This window comes from Ambystoma mexicanum, chromosome 6p (genome assembly GCF_040938575.1).
Source record: "Ambystoma mexicanum isolate Mex_15411 chromosome 6p, UKY_AmexF1_1, whole genome shotgun sequence".
NCBI lineage: Eukaryota > Metazoa > Chordata > Amphibia > Caudata > Ambystomatidae > Ambystoma > Ambystoma mexicanum.
The window spans coordinates 1,413,236,832-1,413,264,023 of record NC_090935.1 but is presented as its reverse complement, the minus strand read 5'-3'; the positions used below and the strand labels follow the sequence as shown (position 1 = coordinate 1,413,264,023).

The window sequence follows — 27,192 nt, the reverse complement described above, 5'->3', positions numbered from 1 at the left end:
TGGCCACTTGGGCCACTCCTTCGGCCTTCTGCAAGCACTACTGTATGCCGGCTCTAGGTCGGACGTGGCTTTCGGACAGGTAGTATAAAGGAACTTGTTTTCTTAAGGAGGGTCACCTGTCCACCCTGAGGCTACGTTCAGTTGTAATCGCCCATGCAGTATGGAGGAAAAGGGCCAGGACATAGGAGTAATTATAAATTACTCACTGTAGTGACTAATGTACTCCTAGTCCTTTCCTCCATACATCCCACCAGCCTCCCCCCTAATAAAACTGGTGTCCTTATACAATGGTATTATTGTCGACGCGTCATTGGGGACTGAGTGGCGCCGGTGGGTGGAGTCAGGGGAGCGCATTCTACCAGGATCGCGCTCCCCTCTAAATTTAAAGGGGAAGATTTATTTTTTCTGGTGAAAAAAGGTTCCTTCTCCCGTCCCTAGCGAGGGACGCCCATGCAGTATGAGGAAAGGGGACTATGGACTATGAATACTTTAGTCACTACGGTGAGTAACTTTTAATTTTTCTTCTGATCTACTGTATGGAAAATGTATTGCTTACCAGATTCCCGAAAGTCGCTTCAGAGCGTTGAAGTGCATGTAGGGGTCTCCAGGGCGACCCCTTGTTACCTCTGACTCATGCTGCTGCTTTTGTCCCTCGAATCCTCAATAGGGCCTCCTTCGTTAGTTAACTTGCTGCTTATATATCACCCGAGACTTGAAGAAATCCACAGGAACTCTTTGTATTCTTCTGCTTGTCAAGACTTTGAGCCCTCTACGAATTGCCTTTAGCTAGGGTTGCGTTTTTGGACTTGTGCAAAGAAACCCTCTCTAGACCCTTGAACCAGGCTCCTGTTACTCTAACCATTTTCCTTCCTTTAATTCACTTTGTTTTGCAGAGTAATTGTCTTACAGTAAAACTGCTAAGAACTGCATGTGAGCGTAGTTAGCGATAATACAATAACCTTGTATTTTTCCCTTTCTAACGTTGCTACAAATGTAACCGTGAACACACAAGTGAAAGTGTCCTTTGAAGTATATTCCAAAGTGTACTAGTATAAATGTATAATGTATTTAATGTGTTGCGGGTGTAAATATAAATAAAATATATAATTGTATGTAAATTATAAGTGCTGCTTTGTTGTTTCTGTCTGAGTGCAGTGTACTTATCTGCCGTTTACATCTTCCTCTTAAGATAAGCCAGACTGCTCTGCCACTCTACCAATGTCTTGAGTTTGTATAGACTGATATTAAGAGTTGAAGATCTACAAACCTCTGGGATAGCTTACTAAGGTCTTACTACCTGTAGGACATTAAGTAAATCTCCCCTAACATGTATAAAGTTCAGCCAGCTTAAGGCTCCCTGTTTATCCAGCACAGGGCGGATGAGTGCCTAGAGTGGATGAGTGAGTAGTGCGGACGAGAAGGTAGAGCTGATGAGTGCGCAAAATGAATGAGGGCATGTAACAGATGAGTGTGGTGCGGCTGTGGGAGTGGATGCAGGCTGTGGGAGTGGATAATAGATGGAGCGGAAGTAGTGTTGAGCTAATTTAGGGTGTTGGACCAATGTAGGGCATGGTGGGGCTGACGCGATGTAGGGTGTTGAGCGGATGTAGGGTGCGGTGGTATTGAACCAATGTAAGGTGCTGAACGGATGTAGATTATGGTGCGGGTGTAGAGTGCGGAGCTGGTGTTGAGCGCGGAGCGGATATCGAGTGTGAAGCAAACGGGTGATATATGTGCGGGATGGAATGATTTGAGTGCATGGAATGTTTGAAAGAGCATGGCAGTGAATGGTTTCGGAGTGCTTGAAACGGTCGTAATGCATGTTACGGTCGGAATACATGAAACGGATGGAGTACATGGTACTATTGGAGTGGGCCATATCTCAAACACCTAAGGTAAAACGCCAGATCACATCTCCACACGTACTCTCTTCTTTACACCACCACTCAGCTAGAACACAGCGATACTATGAGACCATTCAGTGTATTTGTTCTCATACCATCATCTGCCTCATACTCCCCATCACCCTAATTAAACGCTGCTGGTTATACACCCTCCAGCCTATGCGTTCTCCTCAGGCCTAACGCAGCCAGAATCTGTCTGGATAAAAACCTGCCAGAACGAACACATACTCTTTGATCTCTCAACCACCACATCTACTGCTAAAAAGCAGCTATCGCACGAATGCCGCACCAGCTGCACACATATATGGTCCTCACACGCACCATTGACTCTCTCCATTCTCTCTACTGACTTTCGGTTCCCGAGGGCGTTCAACCTACCAGCGCCTTGAGACCATACCAATGGTACATAAGGCGCTATATAAATGCAAAATAACATAACACCAATAAATGGCTTTCATGCCTGAACGCAGCTTTCTTCTCGGGCCCTGAAACTTGAAAGCAATTGTCTTTCAGATGGAAAGGCTGGACAGCGCATGTGATTGGGGGAAGGTCACTTTAACTGTCAGGGGAACAGTTATAACAGACACCAGCGTTCTGTGCTTTGAATAATAAATACTCGCTTTGCATGGAGAATTCTTAAATATTTCTGGGCTTGATCAATCACATGCAAGGCATCTGGCCATCACTGTTCAAGGCCCCCTCACATGTTATGTTGATTTTGGCACTGGATCGTTTTTCTCCATGTATTTATCTCCACCTGCATATGCACAAACTTTTAGACATGACCGTTTCTGTGTTGGCAAATGCCAATTTCCATGTAGGTTAAGCCTTACATTTTTCTTGGCCTTGAATGTCACCTTCAGTGCCCATTTTAAGTGTATTTTTGAGTCCACTAGGCACCTTAACAGTGTTGATGTTTTGAGGCTGCCAGTATGCCTTTCCATGAGTACAATGTTTCTGATGCTTGTGGATCTGCTTAGAATCACATGCTGTGCATATAGTCCGCCATCTAGTGGAAATCGCGGAGTAATGCCTTTCTTTCGAAGATCAAAAGGGGACGTCGACATGTAACACTATTCCTAACGTGACGTTCAGCACATTAAAGCCTAACTTAGCTTTTTCTGTTAATTTCTTCCTGCGACTGCCATTAGACCCCACAGTGTGTAATATTAACACAAGTCTGTCCACTGCCACCAGCCCATAAGTTTTCTTGTCACAGTAACAAATGGAGCAGTGAGAAACTCGATATTGTGCATCTCCGCAGCACTCCATATAAGTTGGGGTGTGCTGGCCTCATAATGTAAAATGTAAAGGAGATGAAAATCAATCTCTAACCTTGGGAACAGTAGTTGACCCAAGGTAAATCAAGAGAAAATAAAAAAGGGAAGCCTCATGGGCAACCCAGCAACACTGCACAGAAAGTGCTGTGTGCTGCAATGAATACATGTAGGTGCCCAAAAGTCCTAGGAAAGGATATAGCCAAAATGACACTATGGAGAGTCAGCAAAATGAGTAAAAGAAAAAGGTTCCCGCTCACTCGGGAACAAGGAAAAAGAATCCACAAGTCCAGCAAAAAGTGCTAGGGGTCTCACAGTGGAGGGATATTTAGCATCGGAATGAACATCTAACCTAACAGGCTGGGAAGCTGAAACTTCGTAGGAAGGTGACTTGTGGCCCGAGCTGGCGACCACCAAAGTACTGCGATGAACGTGTAAAGGCGACTATTCAACTGTGGTAGCCCACTGAAGAGCTGGTCAATCCACCGGGTGGTCCGGGGACACTTTTGAAGACTTTATCCTTGACAATGCGTCGACTGGTTTGTCCCACCAGTCCAAGGGTTGAAGCAAGATCGCAGATCAGGAAGTCCAGCTGGCTTCACTGGGCCAAACACAGGAAGGGATGCTTGACTTCGGGGTAGTTGTCCACAGCTGCCTCTGAACAGGATACTTGGCTTCAATGCTGATCTGCAGAGATGGCTGCATGAGTCCTCTTAATCGAAATCCTGGCTGGAAGAATGCCCAAGCCCACCAATGGTAAGAATGTGCACCATTGAAGCAGCCAGCAGTGGTCCAATCGGGGATCATTGTGGGTTTGACTCATGCCCCGCCCCCAGACTCCCTGATCTTAGAAGGCTGAAAAATCTCATGGCATGGCCTCGTTTGGGCACTAGCTCTGCTTGGTAGCCATACACGGTAAACACGAATGTGCACACTAAAAATAATGCAAAAATGATAGAAAAATGTATCTGCTGCCTCCAGCTTGTCGTTGGGCGCACAAAAAATCCCAAGTGTGATAGACTAGGGTGAAACAAAAGTATCCCCACAGTGCTGCATTCGAAGATGCAGTGTGCACTGTTTAAAAAGTGAACAAAAAAGGTCAACAGACAAAAGGTAAACCTCGTTTCCCCAGTACTGATAGTTTGAATGAGTGTTGGGTACGTTTTGCTTCTTGAAATTCTCCCCACATAGTCCTGCAGCATTTTTGCTGGACTATTGGATGTTTGGGCTGATTCTCAGAGTGTGTGGGAACCTTTTTCCACACTCTTTACTCTAACCTTGGCAACCCTTGTGTTTCTTTTTGATACTGTTTAATGGAGTTATGCTTTCCTCCATGTTTTCTGTTATCTACATGTTATTGCAGCACACAGCGATTTGTGTGCAGTGTTGCTGGAATCTCCTTGAGCTTTCTGATTTATTTTACCTGTTAACACGTGTTACCAGGGCAGGGGCAACACCCTTTTTCCCCTCCTGTATTTTATGTTGAGATGAGCACACCCCCCCTATTGTGGAGTGCTGAGGGGGAACATTGTCTCCATTTTCTCACTGTTTCAGTAATTTGTATTTACTGTTACGAGTTAATCTGACAGGCTGGTGGTAGTGTAGCTTTTTGCAGGACTTTGTGTGCTTTTGTCACAGGCTGCCATCGCAGCTGCGACAGGGGACACTAGGGCAACCATTGCCTAAAATGTTAGCTATACTTTTTTAAGCCCTGTTTATGATGACCTGTTCTTACTTGAGCTTGTTTGGGGTATGCCCTAATGGGTTTTTTGTTTTTGGCGTGTCTCCCCTTGGAAAGCCAGCCAAAGCTCTGAGTGCCTGACAGGATGTGGAGCAGGTGACCAGAACTCCCCTGGTCTTTGTCCTGCAGTGTGCCTGCCTGTAACCAGTTTGTGCTGGAGGGCTGGATGTCCCTTTTGAACATCCACCCCCCAGATTTGCATTAAGGCTTGTGTGGTGATTGGTGGGCTTAGTCCATTTTCTTGCATAAGACGAGGGTCCTGGAGCAGAAACTCAGTCTACCACTGGAACTGAAGATTCAAAGGATGATGGAGCGATCACTAGAGCCGGCTGAGTAACCACTGCAGTTCCATCCTCAACTTCTGTGCCAAAGGGAAGGCCAGAAGCAGGCAACTTGCTCCCTGGACTGGCTGGCCTAACCAGTCGCAGAACACACTGCATTTTGCGCCCTTTCTGGAAGAGCTGCGACCTCCACAGCCCGCAATTAGTCAATACCCGGAGTTCTGTACCATTTTGCATTGCAACGTCAACCGAAGCGTAGTTTCCTTGGAAACTTTGCAGACCTCCTCCTGGAACTCCAGAGACTGTATACCGCTCCTGAAAGTCACCTCGGCCGTGGACCGAGAACCGGAGAAGGGTCTACCGTATGACAACCGTCCTTCAACCGAGCCTTGATAAAGGTGCCAGCGAGCCAGTGCTGCAAAGATCTTCTGCTGGCCATCTAACTCCTCGAGAGCAACCACTAGATCCATTGAGAGTTCAAGTTCTGGTCTTCAATCACCAAGACCAAGAAACCCAAAACCGGACTGCTGTTGCCTCTCTTTGGGGACTGTCCTGCTGCACAAGCTTCTTCGCTGATGAGTACTGTTCACCCCTAATAATTACCTGGGACCAGTTTTGTTCCTGTGCTTCTGAGGATTGCAGTTAAGCTGTTACTTGCATTCCCTTGTAGGCCTCCATTGAGCTACATTGGAGTGGACAACCCTTTCTGCTCTTTACCCATGAAATCTTCTGCTACTTACCTGAAAACCTCAAGAACTCTCCATAGACTGTCTTTGCTGCTTACCTGCTTTCTCTCCTTTGCCCTTGGTCACTGGACTGCCAGTGGCGCTCCTTGGCTCTATGAGACTCACTTAAAATAGGGCTGGACTGCCTAAGATTTGGTGAAGCAGCGGTTAACTAAAGTATACAAGTTGGTCTAAAATGTGCATACCTGTTTGAGAAGTTTCTACCACTTTTGTGTTAATTTAAGTGTTCTGAAGTATATTTTATCCTTTTGCTATTGCATGTATATTCTGTTTAATGTTACTGTGTAATAGTACTTTATTTACAAGTTACAAGCTTGAGTGTATATAAAATAAGTACTTGTTTTGATATAACTGCTAGTGTGTGTTTCGATAAACTAAGTGTATGCTCTTAGTACTGTGTACATCACTACAGCCCTCATCGCCCTCCCTCCCCCCCAGACGAAGCCTGGCTGCTCAGCCATAGCGACCAGACCTTACAGTAGTTCAGGCCAAACCTAAGGGGTTGTCCCCCTGTTCATCCAAGGTAGGGTTTCTAAAGTTGTATCACAGATAGGACCTTTGTAAAAACTCCTAACAAGGACTGATCAGTTTCCCCATGACAAAATGAGCGAAAGGCCAGGGAAGTGAAGCTGAAGGCTTCACATTCCTGTAAAAAGTTAGCACTGGTTAAAAACCAGAAGCAGAATGTTTGGGGCTCCATAGAATAAGGAGGGAAAGTTATCCATGGTGAGATCTTTCCTAACAACTACTAGGTTGAAAAGGTGAGGCAACCCTTCAGGATCAGCAAAACGATTGGGGGTGGGGAGGTGGGGGGGTGGTGTTGCGGTCATGTCCGAGCTAAAGTTAATGACTTCCGCCCTTACAACTATGACGTGAAATATTTTAATTTTTTGTTTGTATTTGCATTCACATATGTTGTTCAAAGCACCTTTATATTATGATTTAGTAGGGTCATGCCACCTTGGATTAATCAAAATGTTCTCTTTCAGGTATCGGCAAATAAAGGGGAAATTGGTGACGCCACTCCATTTAACGATGCTGTCAATGTGCAAAAAATATCTAACTTGCTATCAGATTATGGCTACCATTTGCGAGGAAATGAGGTAAAGTGAGCTTCTTAAGTAGTTCAATTTAATTCGTGGGATTAATTGTACCTGTTCTATTAGACCCTTATGTATCGGCTTACATATTTTTAATACATGAGAAAAAGGTGTGAGATGCAAGAAATCTATCTTAAGTCTTGCTTGCTCTTTAGCTTAGCATTCTTCTCACAATGGTCTTAACTTTGGAATGTGTAATTGGCAAACATGTACTTGCAACACACCATTACACATTTATGGATGTAGTCTTTACCAATCCATGCCCTCTCCGTCCCACTAACGCCCTTAACACTGCTGTCTTTTTAGATCTGCCAGAGTGCCTGGAAACAATGAAAAATGGCAGCGGGCGCAGATATACATCCCAATTAACATCCCTTCCCCGCCTTATTTCTTAATGTTAATAAACATTGCGGTATACATGACACTATTCCTAAAATTCTGAACAGTTCAGGATAAACAGGTTAAGAGCATTTTATCTCACCAGCCATGTTAATTTTATAAACTTTACTCATGTACTACAAAAAGGGTTTCCATTTCCTGTTAATCTTCAATTTCTCTCAGATTTATTGTCAGTTTATCTACAGCTAAAATATCCAACACCTTGACATGTGTTGGGTGAAGTTTTTCTAAAGTCCACTTATAGTAGGACTTCATAAAACCCAACCCCTGGTATACAGAGCCCCAACTTCTAGTATAAGTCTGTACCACTTAAGGTTTTGGTATTATGGCAGAGCAGCCAGGCTTATGTTAGGAGGGAGTTGTGAGCTGTAGGTTAGTACAGAGAAATTGGAGTATATGTTGGCCAAAAGAAACACTAAGACATTAAATAGGTATCCAGTCTTCATCGAAAAATGTTTCATCTAAACATTTTCAATCAAATATTTTCTAACGGAAAAATGTTAAATGCATTTTAGTGTCGGGTAAAGGGTTAATTTTGTTTGCAAAATATTTGGGGTGGATTTTTAAGGGTCCTAAACGGAGATTGGGGGGGGAGCCCCCTCGTCCCCCTAAAAATGCATTTGATGAACATTTTTTTGTTAGAAAATATTCGATGGAATTTTTTTTAGATCAAACATTTTCGATGAAGACATGGAACCCTTAGTTAGATCAAAATAGTTATATATTTTATATATAACATGGAGGAAAGCATAACTGCATTAAAAAGTATCAAAAAGAAATAAAGGGTTGCCAAGGTTAGAGTAAAAGAATGAGCGAGTGTGGAAAAAGGTTCCCACTCACTCAGAGAATAAGTCCAAAAATCCAATAGTACAGCTAAAGTGCTGGGGGACTCAAAGTGGGGAGAATTTCACCCAAGCAGGAAAGATGCATCTTCAGATAGAAGTACCATTTCAAAGCTAAACACACTAGAGAACCAGTGCAATACTTCAGGTGAATAAACCACATTAGTACCCGGCAAGCGCAGCGCACCGGGAATACAATGCGTGGATTGGCTCTTTTGCGAGCCATACCACACGGTATTCCTTTGTACGCTGGTGCGTCCTGTGCGTGCCGGGTACTCTGCTCCCGGCGAGGGGCGTGGCAGCCCCTCAGCCAATGAGGAGGCTTGAAACGGGGCAATCCCCGCTCCGAGCCTCCCCATGGCTGGAGGCTGCCTTCGTGCCCCGCTGGGGACTCGGGTAAGACTTTCTTTTCCTCCCACCTCCCTGCCCTCCCCACTTAACTTCTATCCCTTGGTCTCCGGTGGTGGACGATGGAAGCCTCCAGCCGTGTGGCGACTCGGAGCGGGGCCATCCCCGCTCCGAGCTGCCAGACAGCTGGAGGCTTCCATCGTCCCCCGCTGGAGACCGCAGTAAGTTTATTTATTTTTGATTTTTTTTTTCTCCCTCCTTCCACCCTCCGAACCCCACTTAACTTCTTTCTTGTCTTGGGAGCGAACACGCTGGAAACACTTCTGTTCTAAGCGCGTCCGCTCCAGATGGCTGCCATGCAAAGGGAAAACGGACTACGTTTTCCCTTTCCCAACGGCCATTTTTTAAAAATGTTTTTTTTTTTCATGTTTTGAAAAAGAAAAAAATGCCATTAGTACCCTGGCAATGGCATTTACTTCGTTAAGGCCCTTGCTACGCTCGTCCCTGTAACTACGCCCCAGGGGCATTACCTGGGGCGGTATTGGCCCACCGCCTCGAGTCTTATTGCCACAATGTAAAGACTTGGATGAATGCAATTCAAAGGTATGTAAAACCACTGTGTAAGTAACTCAAACTATTCTGTTGTAGGACTAAAATGCATGAACAACACTAACATTAGGAGGCAGCACTCTTCAAGACTTGTAATACTTTTCAGAGGCCTAAAGGCTTTAGCAGTCCATCCCGATCTAGGTAGGAGTTCTTCAAAATCAGATTGGAGGTAAGGCAGAGCTGTAGAAAAGACAAGGTTCCAGAGGATTCTTCAATTACAAGTAGCATGCTTTTGTTGGTCAAAAAGGGTTTAGGGACCTGTGGCAAGGCTCCCTGAATGTGCTCAAGCGGTAGGCCTGGACGAACGCCTGATCAGAACTCCAGCAACAAAGGAGTGTTGGGGAGAATTCTCATAAATGTGCTAATTCCCTTCACCCTAAAGACCCCCAGCAACTTTGCTGGATTTGAGGACTTGATTTTTTTACCTGGGGAGAGTGTGAGCCTTTTGTCCCACTCATGTATTTTGATGTGTAGTTTACTCTTGTGTTCTTAGATTGTGGGGTTTTAGACAACTCCATAGGCATCATCTTTTCATGTCACACTGCACCCTCCGTGCAGTGACACAGGTGAGCCTTTTAGGCTCTCCCAAGGTTTAAACACCTTCTCTTGGATAAACTACTGTTTCCCAGAGTAAGTAAAGTGAAATTGACTTTACTAGTCTTTCCAAATTCCTAGACCCAGCACACACTATCTTACAATATCAGTCAAATGCTACCCTTTCCTATCGAAATTGCTGGTGGCAGTGCTTTTGCAACGAACTACCATGATTTTTCCCCGACCACGAACACCGGTAGCTAAAAATCGCGGGAGCCATGTTTTAAAAGATGTCGTCTGAGCCCCCTATGTTTAAACAGGTCCTGGTCTTCTTATTTTGCCATTTCTTTTTTGAAAGGTCCTTCTAGAGTTTTTCTCTGCGCTCCAACCAGGTTTGGTCCCTTTGTTCCTACGCCTTTGGCGGGCTTCAGGACTGAAGACCGCCTCTGGCGCCTGAGTGTCTGGGGTGGGCAGGAAGTGAGGGAGGTGCCCGAAACTCCCTGTGCTTGGTCTCCTAGGAGACCCAAATGCACTCTGGCACGATTGGCTGGCTGACTGTCCGGCAAGGACAGCCACCCTGCTGAGTGAGTGGCAGGTAGGCTGGAATGAATGGGAGGAAACTGGATAAAAGGTGAGTCACTGGATCAAAGGTGAGTCTCTTAGCTTGGAAGGCAGTAGACCACTGGAACGAAAGAACCAAAGACAAGCTGGAAGAGGACTGTTGCTGCAACTCCTGGACTGTTGGTTTGCCCGGTGAAGCCCTGCTGCAGGTCCGAATTGCCAAGTTCATCTCGACAGAAAAGCCCTTCGAGTTGGTGGGACCAATCAACTCGTAAGCCACCTGGACACCATTCTCGGAGCTGGTTGTATTTTCCTCAGAGTGATGCAGGAAACGAAAGGACACCAGTTTTTGTGCTTGACTACAGCTACCAGAATCGAAGATTTGCCAGGTTGCCAGCTTTGTGACAGTACCCGTGCAGTGCAGGAGTCCCCAACATCCTCCCTCTTGTCCCCTCGACTGAGGCTCAGGAGCAGCGAGATCTGCAGGAACTGCCAGGAACAGAAATCTTCAGCTGCATCTTTTTATTCAAAATAAGGTACTGTGAAAACCGGACCGAGAGAACTTGCCTCTCACTGCGAAAGTGTGTGAAACTTTGGCAACTTGCAGGCCTAGTCAGCTTGTGAGCCGACATATGAATATTTCTTCTATGAACAACTTCTGAGAACCGTAACAAAGACCTTTCCGTTTAATTACCAGAACCGTTTTTACCTATACAAGACTCTAGCCAATGGACTTTGGCCTAACCTATTGCACTGAATCAACTCCTCTGGTGAACAACAACTATTTGCAATGTTTTAGAATAGCTGTAATCTTTATTAACCTATGACTTTTTGCTCCTACTTCAAATGCTCTGAATGCCATTTTGCTCCTCCTTCAAAGTAGTTTAAATGCCTCAGTACCTGACAGTGTGAAGTATTGAAGTATATTTTTGTGTGATATAGATTGCCACCTCTAGTGAATGTTGAATAACCTATTGTGGAATAAACTAATAAGTGTTTTACCAAGAAACCATGAGTAGAATAGTCTATTTGAATACTTGTGATTGTAGACCTCTGAGTACCATCCTTACAGCTCACATTCCCTCCTGGCTGATCAGTTACGCTACCACAAAACGGTGTAGTACAGACTTATACCAGAGGTTGGTTTTGCTTACACCTGTAGTCTTAGTTGTGTGTAGTGGTCCCAAAGGGTACTGCATACAAACTCTGCCTAACAAGGAGAGACAGACTCTAGGTAAGTATTACCCCGAGTCCCACAGTACCTTAGGATTGATGAAGAAGATGAAACTGGATGCCTTAACGATGCTGTAGACCCAGTCTCCTGTGCCTTGGTCGTGGTGACGAAAGGAGGAACTCTGAAAGGTATGTCGCAGCAGCAGTAGAGAGAGGGGACTCCCAGCAAAGTAGTCTTTGTGCTCCAATGCAGATCTGTGGTTTTGGTGCCTTTTCACAGACGCAAGGAAGAACGGTTCCAGTCTGGTCAATTCTTCTCACTGACCCGGTCGTACACTCTGGTGAGTGTACTTTAAGGCAGGGAATCTTGCCTCTGGTGGTCGGAAATGAGTGTACCAAAGTTTCGGAGCATTGGTTTGTGGCAAGATGATGCACAGCAAAGTGGTTGCAGGTACCAGGGTATTGGCGGTTTGCATCCCAGGAAGGTCGCAGCACATCGAGCCTAAATTGAATGAAGTTAGTCCTAGGACTGATTATACCCACCAGTCCAAGGTAGTGAACATAGGGTCCTTTGGGTTGGGTATCATGCAGTGGATGGGAAGCAGAGTAACTCTTACACCAAATAACAGAACCAACTCCGGAAGATGGCAAGTTTGTCTGTTGTATTATCAATTATCTAAAACAGAGTTACAACAGACCAACGGATGTTGCCTAGCATTCTCTTGAAGCATGTCATAAAAAATCATACTTGTATAGTAAAAATGTGTCATACAGGACGTCCTACTATGTGGCAAATAAGAGAAACCTACGGGGGGTTGTGATATGGTCATGGGGAACATCTAAGTATGCTTTCTATAAGGGGCTGGGTTGTGATTGGACATCTACTGTCAGGTTGACAACTCATGCCCACCCCTAGTGCAAGTCATGTTCAACAATTATTAGATACAAGCTACATCATTGGCTCTCAAACTAACATATGAATGCTACATGAGTAACTAGACACAGGGGATACTAAGTATCCCTCCAGCACTCTATTGTAAAATAGGGTGTGCTGGATCTAGAATTTTATAGGACCAATTGAAGTCAATTTCACTCCACTGCTCTGGGAAACAGTAGTTGATCCCAGAGAAGGCATTTAAACCTTTGGAAATATGAAAGACTTCCCTGTGGCACTGCACTGAAGGTACTGTGTCGCACAATTGTAAAAGATAATGCCTATGGAGTTGGTTAGACCCCATAACCAAAATAAAACTGTGTATAAAATCTCAGTAAAATACATGATAGTCGGAAAAAGGGTCGCACTCTCTCCAGGTTAAAAAAAATCAAGTCCTCAAAATCCCACAAAGCTGTGGGGGGCTCTCTAGGGTGGAGTGAATAGACACATTTCTGAGAATTCTCCCGGACATCGAGTCTCCAATAAGCATCCAGTTAATGCATTGGACTAGACTAGAAGGCTTGTGGAATCAAGGGAGTCCAGGGAGGGTAGGATCTCCGGGATCATAATGGAAGATCTGAATTTGCAGATTGAACCATTTCTGGATATGGAGGAGCTGTGGGATGATCATGACGAAGTGTGGGACATCCCTGAGCTGGGGGCCACTGGCCCGAGGAGGAGAGTATCAGTGTGCCATGCGTTATGGCACTCTGCTTTTGGGCATGGGCGATTCGTGGATGATCAGCCAGCTAGGCCCACATACCAGGCACATGATAGTGCTGCACATACAGACTACATTCTTCTGTCCCTGGGGCTGTGGCGGAGTGCCAAAACATTTGAGATCCTGGATAACCAAGACGGTGATCATAGGCCCTTGTCCCTAAAAATTGCATCTATGGGAATGCATGAGAGGTCTTCTCAGACTAAACCCAGTAACAGTGTTAATACAGGGCCAGGCAAAACAAAGGATAAAGTGGTCTGATCTTCATCTCCAGTCCCTGAAACCTGGGATTTACGACTCAATTCTGCCCGATGTAGAGCACTATGTATCTACAGAAACCCTTGATGCCGAAGTGTCTGCTGCGTATTATAGGTTGACCATGTATATATTGCCTTTTGTTACTAAATCTTGTAAGAAAGAAAAAAAAATACATGCCACACAGAGGGCTCACTGCTGGTATGATGCAGAGTGTAGGTCTGCTAAGTCGGGCGTCTTGGCTTGCATAAAGAGGGGCTCAGGGGTGAACCTTACTCGCCTTATCAACTTTCCTTGTTCCTCTTCACAGGCTTGTTAGGGAGAATTCTCATTTATGTGCCAATTCCCTTCATCCTTCAAGACTCCCAGCTCTTTTGCTGCACTTTAGGATGTTTAATTTCTACTCTGGAGTGAGTGAGACCTTTTCCTCACTCATGTGTTTTGACCTGATTTGGATTATGGGTTTACTTTTGTTTTTGGAGTATGACAAACTCCATAGGCATCTTTTTGTATGGTGGCACACTGCACCTTCAGTGCAGTGTTAAAGAGAAATCCTTTAAATTTCTCATTGTCACGGCTTCAGGCTTCCAGGCGCAGGAGTGATACGAACCAACCACCCCCACTGCAGTCTTGGTGCCTGTAAGACTAAGCTTACACAGGCCTCTGCGACCCCAGCAGGGAAAGAGGGTTAAGGACGGATGGTTGGATAGGTACAGGTGTTGAGGGAAACCGGAAAGAGGTCTAGGAAAGGGGTGGTGGATGGGTTGGGGGACACAGGATAAACTTAGCAACTGTATAGTATGTGCACACACATACTCATATGCATACATCCCTCACTGCATTCACACACAATACAAGGTGACCAGGAAGGCACTTGGATCTGGTTGCGAGTGCTGGCCTCCTGCCTGCACACTCTACTCATGTTAATTCACATGCAGGGTTGCTGTAGCCGCAAGTGGCACAAAACGTACAGCAACAGTAGTCCGCTGAACGTGTGAAACTGAAACGTTCAGCTAAAGTTCGCCACACGTGGCTGAAAATATGCAGTTTTTATAATGGCCACGCAGGGCTATGTCTTTTGCATGCAAAACGTGCTCGCAGGACAAACTGTCTCTATGGGTGCTGGTGGGCGTTTTAAGCTGAATGCGGGAGTCATTGCAATCATAACATGCGCAGAGCACTTAGCTTTTCTCCGGGGCAGCAGACGTTAATTGGTTTGGGCTGTGTCTCCTGCGCATACCCCCTTGATTCGGTCCGTGCCTCCTAGATGCTGCGCCTCCCCCTTTATCGCAGTGCTGCTTCCCTGATGCTGCGTGTGGTTTTCTGGCCTTTGCTTTTTCCCCTGAGCGTTAGCGGTACTTACCTTGTGCCGGCGAGAGGCTGGAATGATGCTTCCTTGGGGTGTGGCCCCTAGCGCTAATCCCCTTGGCCGGAGCTCCTGTCGATGCATCTGATCAGGTCGAGACCATGAGCACAAGCCCCGTGCTTTGGTTCGTGAGCATGCGCACGCATGTGCCACACCCAGTGTGGGTGTACTTATGTAGTTCCTGTTCCGGAGGCTGCTGGGAGATGTAGTCTGCAGGTCCTTTTTCCTGCAATGAGGGCAGAGAAGCCTTCTGTAAGGTTGGAACCTCTTTCTGGGTTTGTTTTGTTTTAGTCTTTAACTGTCTTTGCCTGGAGCCTTCATGGTAACCCTTTAACCCCATTCCCACAACCAGCATGCACACTCCCATGCCCTGTGCCCCAACACTCATAAGGTTTAAAATCTTTCTTTTGTGAACTACTGTTCCCAAGAATAGTAAAGTGAAATTGTCTTTACTTGCCTTTTCTCTTTGTAGGTCCAGCACACACCATTTTATGTGCTGGGGGTTGAGGAGGGGGGGTCACTAGTAGCCCCTTATCCTACTTGATCATAACATTTTTTATGGTTCCCTCACTACTTTAAATGGCTGGTGGCAGTGGTTTAATTTTCCTACCATTATGCATTTCTACCGCAGGCTGAATCCTCAGCTGCACTATAGAACCCATGGGTGACCATTTCGTCAAAATGTCCCGGTCGTCTCTTTTCACCATTTTCTGTTTGGGAGGTTTTTCTTGGGTTTTACTATGTGCGTCGAGGCCTTTGGCAGACTTCAGCCCTGAAGCCCGCCTCTGGCTCCAGTGTGTCTGGAAAGACCAGATGTGTGGGAGGTTCCTGAAAGTCCCCTGTCCTTTGTCTCTAGGAATGCCTGAATGCAACAAGTCCCGATTGGCTGGCTGTCCTTTCAGGACAGCCACCCTGCTGTGTTTGACAGCCTTGGCTGTGCATGAATGGTAGGAACCTGCTTAAAAGGCGAGGGGTTTTGGGACAAGAGACAGTCGACCACTGGGGAGAACACCTGACGAAGAAACCGTGAACTAAGCTTGCTGCATCCTCCTGGACCTTTGAATTGCCCCGTGAAGCCCTGCTACTGTGCTAGGATTCATTTTTCTGATCGACAAAAGAAGCTCCAGAAGGGACGACTTCTTCCTTTGGGTTAGTGGGACCCACTAACCCCGAGACGAACTCCACTGGACCATCTTCCCCAACTTGCTGTACTTTGCTGCTGATGGAACGGAGTGCCAGGGGTCGAGAAATCCGTAGTAGAGTGTAATGTCTGCAAGCCAGCCAGACACTCCAGAAGTCACCCCAGGACCCTCCAGAAGCAGGACGACCAGAGCTAGAGTCCCCTCACCAGAGTGCAGGACTCAAGGAGTGAAGGAAGCCCAACCGGTATCCAAGATCTGCAGTGGTGCTCTTTACCACGCGCTGGAACTGCGAAGTGCTGCTTATCCAAAAAGAGCCTGTAGCTGCTGCCACCAACCTCCAAATTGCTGCCGCAGGAGTCCTCCAGACGTCCTCCCTCTTGTCCCCACGACTGAGGCTGAGGAACCCAGGATCTGCATTGCTGCAACAGGACCGAAGCCAGCTAGACCACTCTTCAAACCAGAGTTACTGTTCAGACTTGGCGTACTTACCTCAGTGTCTTGTGCTTTGCTCTTCTCAATTGAGACTTTCACTAGCTACTTTTTGTTAGTTGTTTTGAGCTCTACCCTCCACAAGTGTAACAGCTAGTGACCCTACAGTGATTTCTTTTCCAAACTCTAACTTTGTGCAGGACTTTAATTGCCTACGAAGTGCCTCAGCTCCATAGACTGCTCCAATTGACTTCTAGTCCATTGACTTTAATATTTTCTGTCCCTCGGAGGTGATAACTTGGTTTTAAACTATTATTGCTGGAAAAGGTTTTGTATAGACTTCATTGGAAGATTTATGTATTCTCACATGCCCCGAGAACCTTTTTAAGCTTTTACCTTCCATTAACCTTTCTTTTCTGCAAACCTCAGAATCTGCAAACTGTACTAGTGATCTATAAATGCCATTACTGTCCTAGTGAATGAAGTCCCCTCTGGGTATAGGAAGTATGCAAAAAGCATCTCTAAAGAGTATCTACTAGCTTTGTGTTTATTCTGAAAAAGTGTTTTTAAAGTATATTTGATTGTTACATACATTGCCCTTTTTAAAGAATGCTTATTTAAAAACTGATGTTAAATAAATAACTAAAACCTTGAGTGCAAGTGTTACTTGGATACTTGTATTTGTGAATTTCATTGGTACAGCTCGCTTTCTCCAATCCTTGAACGCGGCCTCACAGCCTTAAAAGAGCCTTGCAAGAGTCGGACCCCGGTTGCTCCTTAGGACTACGCAAGCAGGTCAAAAACTACTTCGGCAAGTAGTAAGTTGGAGTCTCGACACTCGACCCGACACTAAAAAGTTGGAGGCTTCGACCCAGGAATTGAGTCGATCCCCAGTTCCGTCTAAGACATAAAACGTCAAGTTTATCAACCTCTTTGCCGTCAGTGCCGATTGCTTCAAAGTCAAAGGCATTTCCATCGAAGTAACCGTCGATACCTTTGACAGTCGCTTCAAAACCCTCAAGGCAAATTCCGGTACAGGAAAAAATCTACAGAACTGTACCGTGGTCTGACTTTAAGTCAATGTCCTCGATTTGTCAAGAGGATAGTGTCTCTGAAGGGAATGTTTCTCCGTTAGGAGTCAAATTTGATTCTAGATGTTCCTGAGGAACTAATTGACCCGGAGTCAAGTTTGAAAGACTTCTGCGACTCCCTCCACTCTGCCAGTCCAGTGGTCTAGATAAGTCACCGGAGTTGGAGTTTACAAAACCTGACCCTTCAGAGCGTGCCGATTCAGGGTACAGGAACCTTTATGAACAAGGTGACTGAATTCATGGGTTGGAGCAGGGCTTCACCAACCTTCGAGCAGGATGATCTGACCGACCACCTGAATCAGGGTCCACAATATGACCCAGTTCTACCCTTCCATAGGGCCCTACAAAGGAAGGTAGAAGCTAACTGGGAGACTCATGAGGCTGGTTCAGCTATTAATAGGAGCTTTACTGTTAAGTATAGACCATCTTTTAGTGGCCCTGATTATCTCAGGAAACGCCCTACACCTGAGTCTAATGATCCAGGCTGCGACTGCTTCCAGACAATCCGCCTATACCTCTATTGCCCCAGATAGAGGATAAGAAAGTGGATGCTTGGGCAGTAAGGTGTTTACTTCGGGCAGTATGGCTCTAAAATCCTCGAATGTCACCTGTACCCTAGCCAGGTTTACCTATACCCTGTGGGTCTGTATTAAAGTGGCGGCTGAACATATTTCAGAAGGCGAAGAAAGGGAAGGCTTTCTGAATATAATTGATGGCAAGGAGGCGATTGGGGGGGGGGGAGAAAGAGTGTCTCCAGGCAGGGCTGCATACTTCTGACAGCATCAGCAGATGCATGGCCGCAAGCACGGTACTGCATAGATTTGCCTGGTTGAGAAAGTCGGGGTTTGCACCGGATATGCAGGCCTAACTTCTCAGCATGTCTTTCGACGGCTCGAAGTTGTTTGGCAGCAAGGCGGACGAAAGCTTGGAGAAGCTGCAGACCTCCAGGGCGGCTAAGTCCCTTAGCGGCTCTATTCGGCAACCCCAACAACCTTATTCGGGCTCATCTTCCTGGAGAGGTCGTTCTTTTCGTTACTACTCCTCCTTTGGTAGAGGAAAATGACAGGCTGTACAGAAAGGACAAAGGAAATTCCCTCGTGGTGGACGAGGTAAGAGTGCTAAATCAGCCTCAGCAGCAGCATCTTTACCCTCAGCCGCTGCTTTAGCCACCTCTAAATCACTGAGGCCTTAGCCCACAAGACCCTGGTGGGAGGCAGAATCGTTCAGCATCTGAACAAATAGCGGGGCATTACTTCAGATGCTTGGGCACTGGAAACAGTATCCCAAGGTTGCTGCCTTCCTTTTCTAAAGAGGCCTCTGGATCATCCACCGGGACCCAGCTTTGTCAAAATTCCAGATCCGCTCCTTGTGCAGGAGAGTTTAACCCTGCTAGAGAAAGGTGCAATAGAACATGTACCTGTAGCGGAGAGGAACAAGGGTTGGTATTCCCCTTATTTTCTCATTCCCAAGATGGACGGAGGACTGAGACCTATCTTGGACTTAAGAAGCTTGAACAAGTTCCTCAGGAAAGACCAGTTCTGAGAAAGTGTGACCATCTTGATCATTCAGGCTCTCCAACTCCAAGACTGGTTGGGTATCTTTGGACCTTCAGGATGCTTACTTTACTGTGCCAATCCATCTCGAGCACAGAAAATACCTGAGGTTTGCGGTTGGCGACTCTCCTTATCAGTTTCAAGTTCTGCCATTCGGGCTAATCTCCGCCCGAGGGTTTTCACCAAACTGATGGCGGTGGTGGCAGCAAGTCTCAGGAGAGGGGGCGGGAGGATTCACGTCAACCCTACCTGGATGATTGGTTAATCAGGGCTCATTCACCCGTACAGGCCCAGGAACATCTGAGGATCACCTGCCACTTCTTTCACTGACTGGGTTTCTCCCTCAATTACAAGCCGTCCCATTTGATACCTTTCCAAATACTCCATTTCATCTGAGCGGTCTTGGATACTTCCTCGGGCAAAGCCTCGCCTCCCGAGATGAGAGCTCAACACACTCTGCAGATGGTAACAGAATTCCCAAGTGCTCAGTGTCTACCGGCCTACGACTTTGAGGTTGCTCGGCCTCATGGCATCCTGCATTTTTTCTGGTGCCAGAGGCCAGATTGAGAATGAGTTCGCTTCAATGGGCCCTCAGGACTCAGTGGCCCCAGTTTTTGGGGAATGTCGGATCTTCTGCAGGTTTACGAGCAAAGTTGCTCAAGACCTTCTATGGTGGTGCTGCCAGGACAATATTCTCAAGGGGAAATCGTTTTGGCAGTCATGGCCGGAGATGACGGTAGTGACGGACGCTTCACTCACGGGGTGGGGAGCCCATGCCAACTATTTGACAATCAGCGGTCCTTGGTCTCCATCGGAGTCCAAACTACACATCAACCTTTTAGAGCTAAGGGCAATCAAACTAGCGGTCTGTACGGGGAAAGAATGTCCTGCTAATGACAGACAATACAGTGGCCATGTACTACCTCAACTAGAGGGGAGGCGTAGGGTCACTACCACTGTGCAAAGAGGCAATGCAGCTCTGGTTCTGGGGATTTCAAGAAAGAATCGGTCAGTGGTGCACCTAGCTCGAGAGCAGAACACAGCGGTGGATGCTCTGAGCAGGCAGAGCAGTCTCCCACAAGTGGGAACTAGCTTAGGAAGTCCTTCAAGAGATCTTCACCCTTTGGGGAACCCCTCAAGTGGATCTGTTTGTGACTGAGGTCAATCGGAAGTGCGATCAGTATTGCTCAGGGGAATTGCCTCCGAGAGGAGCTCTAGGGGACGTGTTCGTAGTGCTCTGGGAATTTCCACTCCTGTACATGTTTTCTCCAGTCCCCGTGATTCCTCACGTAATCGGGAGGTTGAGAAAGTTCATGATAACCATCATCCTAATTGCCACCGGTTGGGCCAGGAGGATGTGGTACCCGGACCTTCTGGACATGTTAATCTGCCCTCCAATACGTCTTCCACAAAGGGAGGAGCTTCTCTCGCAAGAGGAAGGTCGGGTTCTCCATCCAGAGGTCCAAACACCCCCGGATGGCGTAATGGAGATTTTGCTTTCGGCCAGCAACAAAATCTTTGTACCAGTGTTGTTGGAATAAGTTCACTAACTAGTGCAATGACAAGAATGTGGATCCTTTTCAATGTGGCACTCCTATAGTGCTGTCCTTCCTATTGCATTTGGCCAATCTGGGGCTCCAGATGGGTGCAATAAAAGGATACTTGGCTGTGCTTTCCATCTTCAAGTGCTCCTCTGAGGAGGTTTTTTACTTCAAAATTCCATTAGTTATCCAATTTCTGAAGGGACTCACGAACGTGTACCATTTCATGTCCCGACCCTGGATTTAAATCTTGTGTTAACGTTTCTAACAGGTATACCCTTTGAGCCTTTACATTCCTGCCCATTAAGGCTCTTGCCATTGAAAACTGCCCTTCTTGTGGCACTAACATCAGCACGCCAGGTAAGCGAGTTGCAGGCTCTTTCATACAAACCTCCTTATGCTATTTTTCATAAGGATACGGTAATTCTTAAGGTAAACCCATCTTTCTTGCTGAAAGTAGTTTGACTTTCACCTGTCGAAAAAAATACTTCCAACTTTCTACCCTCCACCTCATTTGGGTAAAGAGGAGAGGTTGCATAGATTGGACCCAAAAAGGGCTCTGAGCTTTTATATAGCGAGAATGGCATAATTATGCCAGTATGACCAGCTCTTTGTAGGTTATACGGGTCCTAAATTGAGATTAGCTGTGACAAAGAAAACTATATCCCACTGGATTACTCTAGCTATTGTGGGGTGTTGCAAGCTAGCGGGGAAGGATCCGCTTGAAGGGCTTAGAGCTCATTCCACGAGGGGCATGTCTACTTCACCTGCTCTTCAGAGAGGTGACCCCGTAATTGACATCTGCTCAGCTGCAACTTGGGCGTCAATTCATACTTTAAGCATTACTGCTTAGATTCTTCATCTTCCCAAGAAGGCCTGTTTGCTAAAGCAGTACTTTATTCCATCCATGATAAAACTAAATAGTTTTATCATACTCCCACCTATTTTCGTACTGCTTTGGGAGGCTATCATAGATGAGAAATACATGGGAGGACACAATCCATTCGAAGAGCAAGTTACTTACCAACTGGTAACGTTCTTTCGACTGGATGTTCCTCCCATGTATTCCTTCTCGCCCCACCCTACCTATCCCGCTGTGCAATTTACGTGAAAAGGTGGGGGAGGGGTTGGTGGCCGTCGTGGATACGGACATGACCTCTGAAGAGGAGCTCATCCAAGGTGGGAGGAGGCCCAGCCGATCCGGAGGGTTCCCGACGAGGACGACGGTGACGCAGACGAGGCTCCTCAAGAGCCCTCGCTCCCGTCGTTTCCGGCGCCGCAGGACACCTCGGCGGCCATTTTGTCAGCCATCCAGTCCTTATGCTCGGAGATAAGGACTAGGTTACCCCTTCCCCCGACGGAGGTGCCTGAGCCAGACCCGACGGAGGAACCGGAGCCAGGACCTTCGAGAGCCCACCACTTAAGAGGAGGAGGACGCATCCTAGGCATGCTCTGGCGCCTTCTCGGCCTTCCCCACCGGTACACTACCCACGGGAATGATACAGGCATGGACATGACTACGACGGGTACGGATGACGACGGGACGTGTCCCCCGTCACCCTCTGCCCGGGCGTCCCCGCCCGACGAGATTGGATCCTTCCATGCAATGATTTCCAGGGCATCCGAGCTCTTCCAGCTCTGCCCCGAGGAAAAGGAGGAGGGGTTCCTTTAGCAACGGCGCGAGGCTAAAAGGAAGACGGTCCGCGCCGTACCGCTTCTGGATGACATCTGGGATGAGGGGCTCGCCCTCCTCAAGAACCCTGCCACGGCTCCTGCGAAGAGGAACCGGTACGAAAAGAAGTACCGGGTACCCGACGCTGCCCCCTTGTGCCTTAGGGCGCAACCTACCCCAGACTTGGTCGTTTCGGCGGCGGCCAAGAAGAAAGCGGTGGGGGGGGCATCTGCCTCGTCTTCAACTTCCCCTCCGGACGGCGAGGGTAGGAAGCTGGATGCGATGGGACGACGGGGTCATCTCATCTGCAGCGACGACCATCAAGGCGGCCAACGCCCTGGCCATCGTAGCCCGCTACGACAGGGGGTTGTGGTTCAAGATCGCCCCTCTGTTGGACTTCCTTCCGGATGCCAAGAGGGCTAAGGCCCTGGAAATCTTGCAGGAAAGTGAGATTGCCTCGGACCACGCCATTACGGTGGCTACGGACATCGCCGACACCGGTTTCCGTCAGTTGGGCAACAGCGTTTGCCTGAGACGACGAGGATGGCTCAAGGCGACGGATTTCCGCCAGGACGTTCAGACCAAGGTTTTGGACATGACTTTCGATGGGAACAACCTTTTTGGCAAGGCGGTTGATGAATCCCTTCAGGCGATCAAGACGGACACGGAGACGGCCCGTGCACTGGGTGTGCTCCAACAGCGACGGCTGTCCTTTCGGAGCTCCGGAGGCAGACAGGGTGCCTCCAAGGGAGCTGGCAGCAGCTCCTCTACGTACCGTCAAGCGGCAAGGTCTTCGTCGCAGGAGGCCTACAGGGGACGCGGCAAGTCGGGTGGATCCCGCCGTCGTCGCCAAGGTGGTCAAGGAGGCAAAGCGGCCTCCAAGCAAGATTGAACCGACTGTCGGGCCCCCACCGAACACCCCGCTGGGAGGCCGGCTGACGAAGTTTGTTGGCGTGTGGGAGTCTATCTCCACCGACCGTTGGGTGCTTGACGCTCTGGCCCTGGGGCACGCCCTCGAGTTCTAGAAGAGGTGCCCCCGCATTCCTCCCGTGGCCAGGAAGGAAAATCACATCCCTCAACTGCTGTTGGAAGTAAGGGCGATGCTCAGGAAAGGGGCCATCGAGCTCGTCCCGAAGAGGCTTCGGCGCTCCGGAGTTTACTCAAGATACTTCCTCGTGAACACGACAGGAGGATGGCGTCCCATCCTGGACTTGCGACGACTAAACCAATACATCAAGGCACAGAAGTTCGGATGGTCACCCTCCAGCACGGGCTGGGACAGCTGGAGGAGGGCGATTTCCTGTCGTCGTTGGACTTGGAGGATGCTTACTTCCACATCCCTATTCTAAAGAGACACTGAAAGTTCCTCAGGTTCGTGGTCAAAGGGCGGCACTACCAGTTAAAGGGCCTCCCGTTCGGATTAAAATCGGCGCCCAGGGTGTTCACCAAGTGCCTAGTACCAGTGGCGGCGCGGCTGCGCCTGCAGGGGATCAACATCTACCCCTACCTGGACGACTGGCTCATACGGGCAAGGACGAGGGAGCTCGCCGTGGAACACACTGCGAAGACCGTCCAGCTGCTCACGGACCTGGGGTTCTCCATCAACCTTCCAAAATCCCACCTGGTCCCGTCGCAAGTCGCCATGTTTCTGGGAGCACAGCTCGACAGTGGTGCGGCGGGCCTCACCGTCGAAGGAAAGGATAAGGATAAGGACCAACCTAGGAAAGGTGCAACGTCTGCTGGCCACGGACGTGGCCAGAGTGAGGTCTATAAAGTCCCTCCTTGGAATGATGTCCTCCTGCATTTATCTGGTGCCCCACTGCAGACTTCGGATGCGGCCCTTGCAAGAATTCCTTGACGCCCACTGGATCCAGACGGGCAGCTTCGAGGACAGGATCCCGCTCGACGAAGCGTTCCGTCAGGCGATACGATGGTGGGGTGTCCGTGCTCATCTGACAGCAGGAACAGGTTTCCTAGCCCCGGCCCACCAGGTGACGGTGACGACGGATGCCTCCCTGGAAGGTTGGGGAGCGCACACCGGGGGTCTCCACGCGAGAAGCCTTTGGCTCCCGGAGGAGAAGACTCTCCACATCAATATCTTGGAGCTCTGCGCAGTGTTCTGGGCCCTCGGGTCCTTCCTTCCGTCCCTCAAGGGCAAGGTGGTGAGGATCTTCACCGATAACACCACCACGATGTTTTACATTCGGAAGCAGGGCGGAACCAGATCCCCTGCCCTATCCAAGGAAGCCCAGGATCTGTGGCATTGGGCCGTCGCCCAAGGGATATTTCTGGTACACTTTCATCTGGCAGGGACAAACACCATCGCCGACTCACGCAGCAGACAGCTGCGCTCGTGCCACGATCAAGTGGACCGACTCTTCCGACGATGGGGCAAACCCCAGATCGATCTCTTCGCGACGGCAGCGAACTCCAAGTGCCGGAGGTTCGCCAGCAGGTTTCCCCAACCGAGGAGCATGGGCGATGCTTTCTCGTTCCCCTGGGACGGCCTGTTCCTTTATGCATTCCCGCCGTTGCTACGCCGGCTCCTCAACCAGCTGAAGAGGTCCCAGTGCAGGATGATCCTCGTCGCACCAGCGTGGCCGAGGCAGATCTGGTTCCCGGACCTTCTGGACTTGTCAGCGTCCACACCAGTCAAGCTGCCGACGGACGCGGATCTTCTCTCCAGAGAAGGAGGCGCCATTCCTCATCACGAACCAGAGTCGCTGAACTTGCAGGCCTGGCTCCTGCAGCACTAGAGTTTGGAGGATACGACATCCCGTCTGACTGCAGAGAGGTTCTTGCAAAGGCCAGGGCATCCTCAACTCTCAAGTGCTACGGACACAAATGGAAGAGGTTCTCTGTCTGGTGCCGTGCACAGAAGATTAACTCTCTGCGGATTACGGCCCCTCAAGTATTGCCGTACCTACTGTCTTTGGCCAAGGCTGGCCTATCTCACGCTTCCATCAAGGTACATCTGGCTGCCGTCTCACGTTACACCAGAACTACAGGACGGGCGTCCTTGTGATCTCACCGTCTGGTGAAGGAATTTATGAAAGGACTGTTCTGATCATTCCCGCCGGTGAAGGCCCTGACCCGGCGTGGGAGCTCAACGTGGTGCTAACTAGGCTCATGGGGGCCCCATTCGAGCCTATGCATTCAGTGCCGTTGAAGTTTCTGTCGTGGAAAACAGCATTCCTCCTGGCCATCACCTCTGCACGACGAGTGGGAGAGATCCAGGCCCTGTCTTGCAAGCCTCCATACTTGACTTTTCACGACACGCGTGTGGTGCTGAGGACGCACCCCTCCTTCATGCCCAAGGTGCCGTCTGACTTCCACCTCAACGAGCCCTTGGTGTTGCCAGTTTTCTTCCCGTCGCCTTCGTCGCCGGCTGAGAGGACTTTGCACTCGCTGGATGTAGCTAGAGCGCTGAAGTTCTACGTGGACCGCACAAAGAGTTTTCGGAAGACATCACAGCTGTTTGTGAACTTTGGACCTGTGAATCAAGGGAAGGCTCTCTCGAAGACTTCCATTTCCAGATGGCTCTCTGGCTGCATCATGCACTGTCACCTGTTGGCAAACCGACCGTTGCCAGGCCGTCCGAGGGCCCATTCGACCAGAGCGATCGCTGCTACTACGGCATTCCTGTCTGGTGTGCCCCTGCTCGACATCTGCAGGGCTGCTACGTGGAGGTCGACGCACACCATCACGAGATTCTATTGCGTCGACCGGGATTCCCGGGAGGAGTCCAGAGTCGGCCAGGCAGTGCTGCGCAACCTGTTCGCCTAAGGTGAGACTGGTGAGGAGGTAAGAGTTGCTTAATGTTGAGTTGTTGTATTGCTTGATATTGAGCCTTTTGCCACCTCCCGTGGTTGTGCATGTGTATACTGCTATGTATTCTTATATTCATGAGCATGTGAATCCATGCCAGACCCCATGCTGGAGAAGGAACAAGTTACTTACCTGTAACTGTTGTTCTCTGGCATGGATTCACATGCGAACCCTCCCGCCTACCCCTCTGCGGCTCTTCACTTGGTCATACTGCCAATTCACGTGCTACCAAATCTGAGGATGGCTGCCAGGGGCGGGACTTAGGGAGAGGGCAGTCATTGGCTAGGGGCAGTATGACCCAGAGACCAGTGATTGGTTACTACTGAGTAAGACAGATCAGAAACAAAACTGATACTGATTTTTTTCTATACCGAGGATTCCCGGCCCGACGGGGAATATTCATGAGCATGTGAATCCATGCCAGAACCATGCTGGAGAACAACAGTTACAGGTAAGTAACTTGTTCCTTATCGGTCATTCAGGTACTCGGTCCTCAGGTGTCGCGCTCCTCCCTGGCGCATGTCGACTTCCACAGTGTTCAGCTGGTGTCCATCCTGCAACGGGCTCTTCCCAACTTCAGACCCCCATGCCCTCTGCCTACGTTGCCTTGACTCAGACCACGGTTGGCAATCATGTTTTGCGTGTGACTCGCTGTCCGCGAAGGCGCTGAAGAACAGACTAGCCAGGTGGAGGGAGCTCTTCCAGAGGTCGCCTCCAGACGATCTTAAGAACTTCGTGAAGCATCGAACCAGGCCCAAGGTAGGGCCAATATTCTATAGCGCACCCCGCAAGTGAAACGCCTTCCCAGGGATTCTTCCACGCGAGAGGGACCGGCCAGTTCCTTCTATCTGCACGTGCCCCGCGGCTGCTACAGCTACCGGTCTTCGGGTCGCGGGGTCCTCGGATCCTCCCAGGTGCAGTGTTGAGAGACCGGAGGGTTCTTGTACCGGGGCTGCACCCTGGGGGCTACGCCCTGTTACCGGCGCAATGGCCGAGGGGATACGCCCTATTACTGGCAGTACATCTGAGGGTGAGCTTAAACGCAGCTCTATCGACCCCCGGGTCGAGGGTGTCACACCTACCGAGGAGCAGGGTAGGCCTCGTGAGAGTCTTCGACCAGGCTGGGCCCAACGGGCTGAGCAACA

At 48.7% G+C, this 27,192-nt stretch overlaps 1 protein-coding gene across 2 annotated transcripts in view; it reads left to right on the top strand.

Annotated features, from left to right (window-relative positions):
- The window catches only part of POLR2B (RNA polymerase II subunit B), a 616,839-nt gene that overhangs the window by 458,536 nt on the left and 131,111 nt on the right, over positions 1-27,192 (top strand). For both annotated transcript variants that reach the window (XM_069626112.1, XM_069626111.1), the window contains one exon: positions 6,939-7,052. In XM_069626112.1, the coding sequence (XP_069482213.1) occupies positions 6,939-7,052 (114 nt within the window). The remainder of the gene's footprint in view (positions 1-6,938; positions 7,053-27,192) is intronic.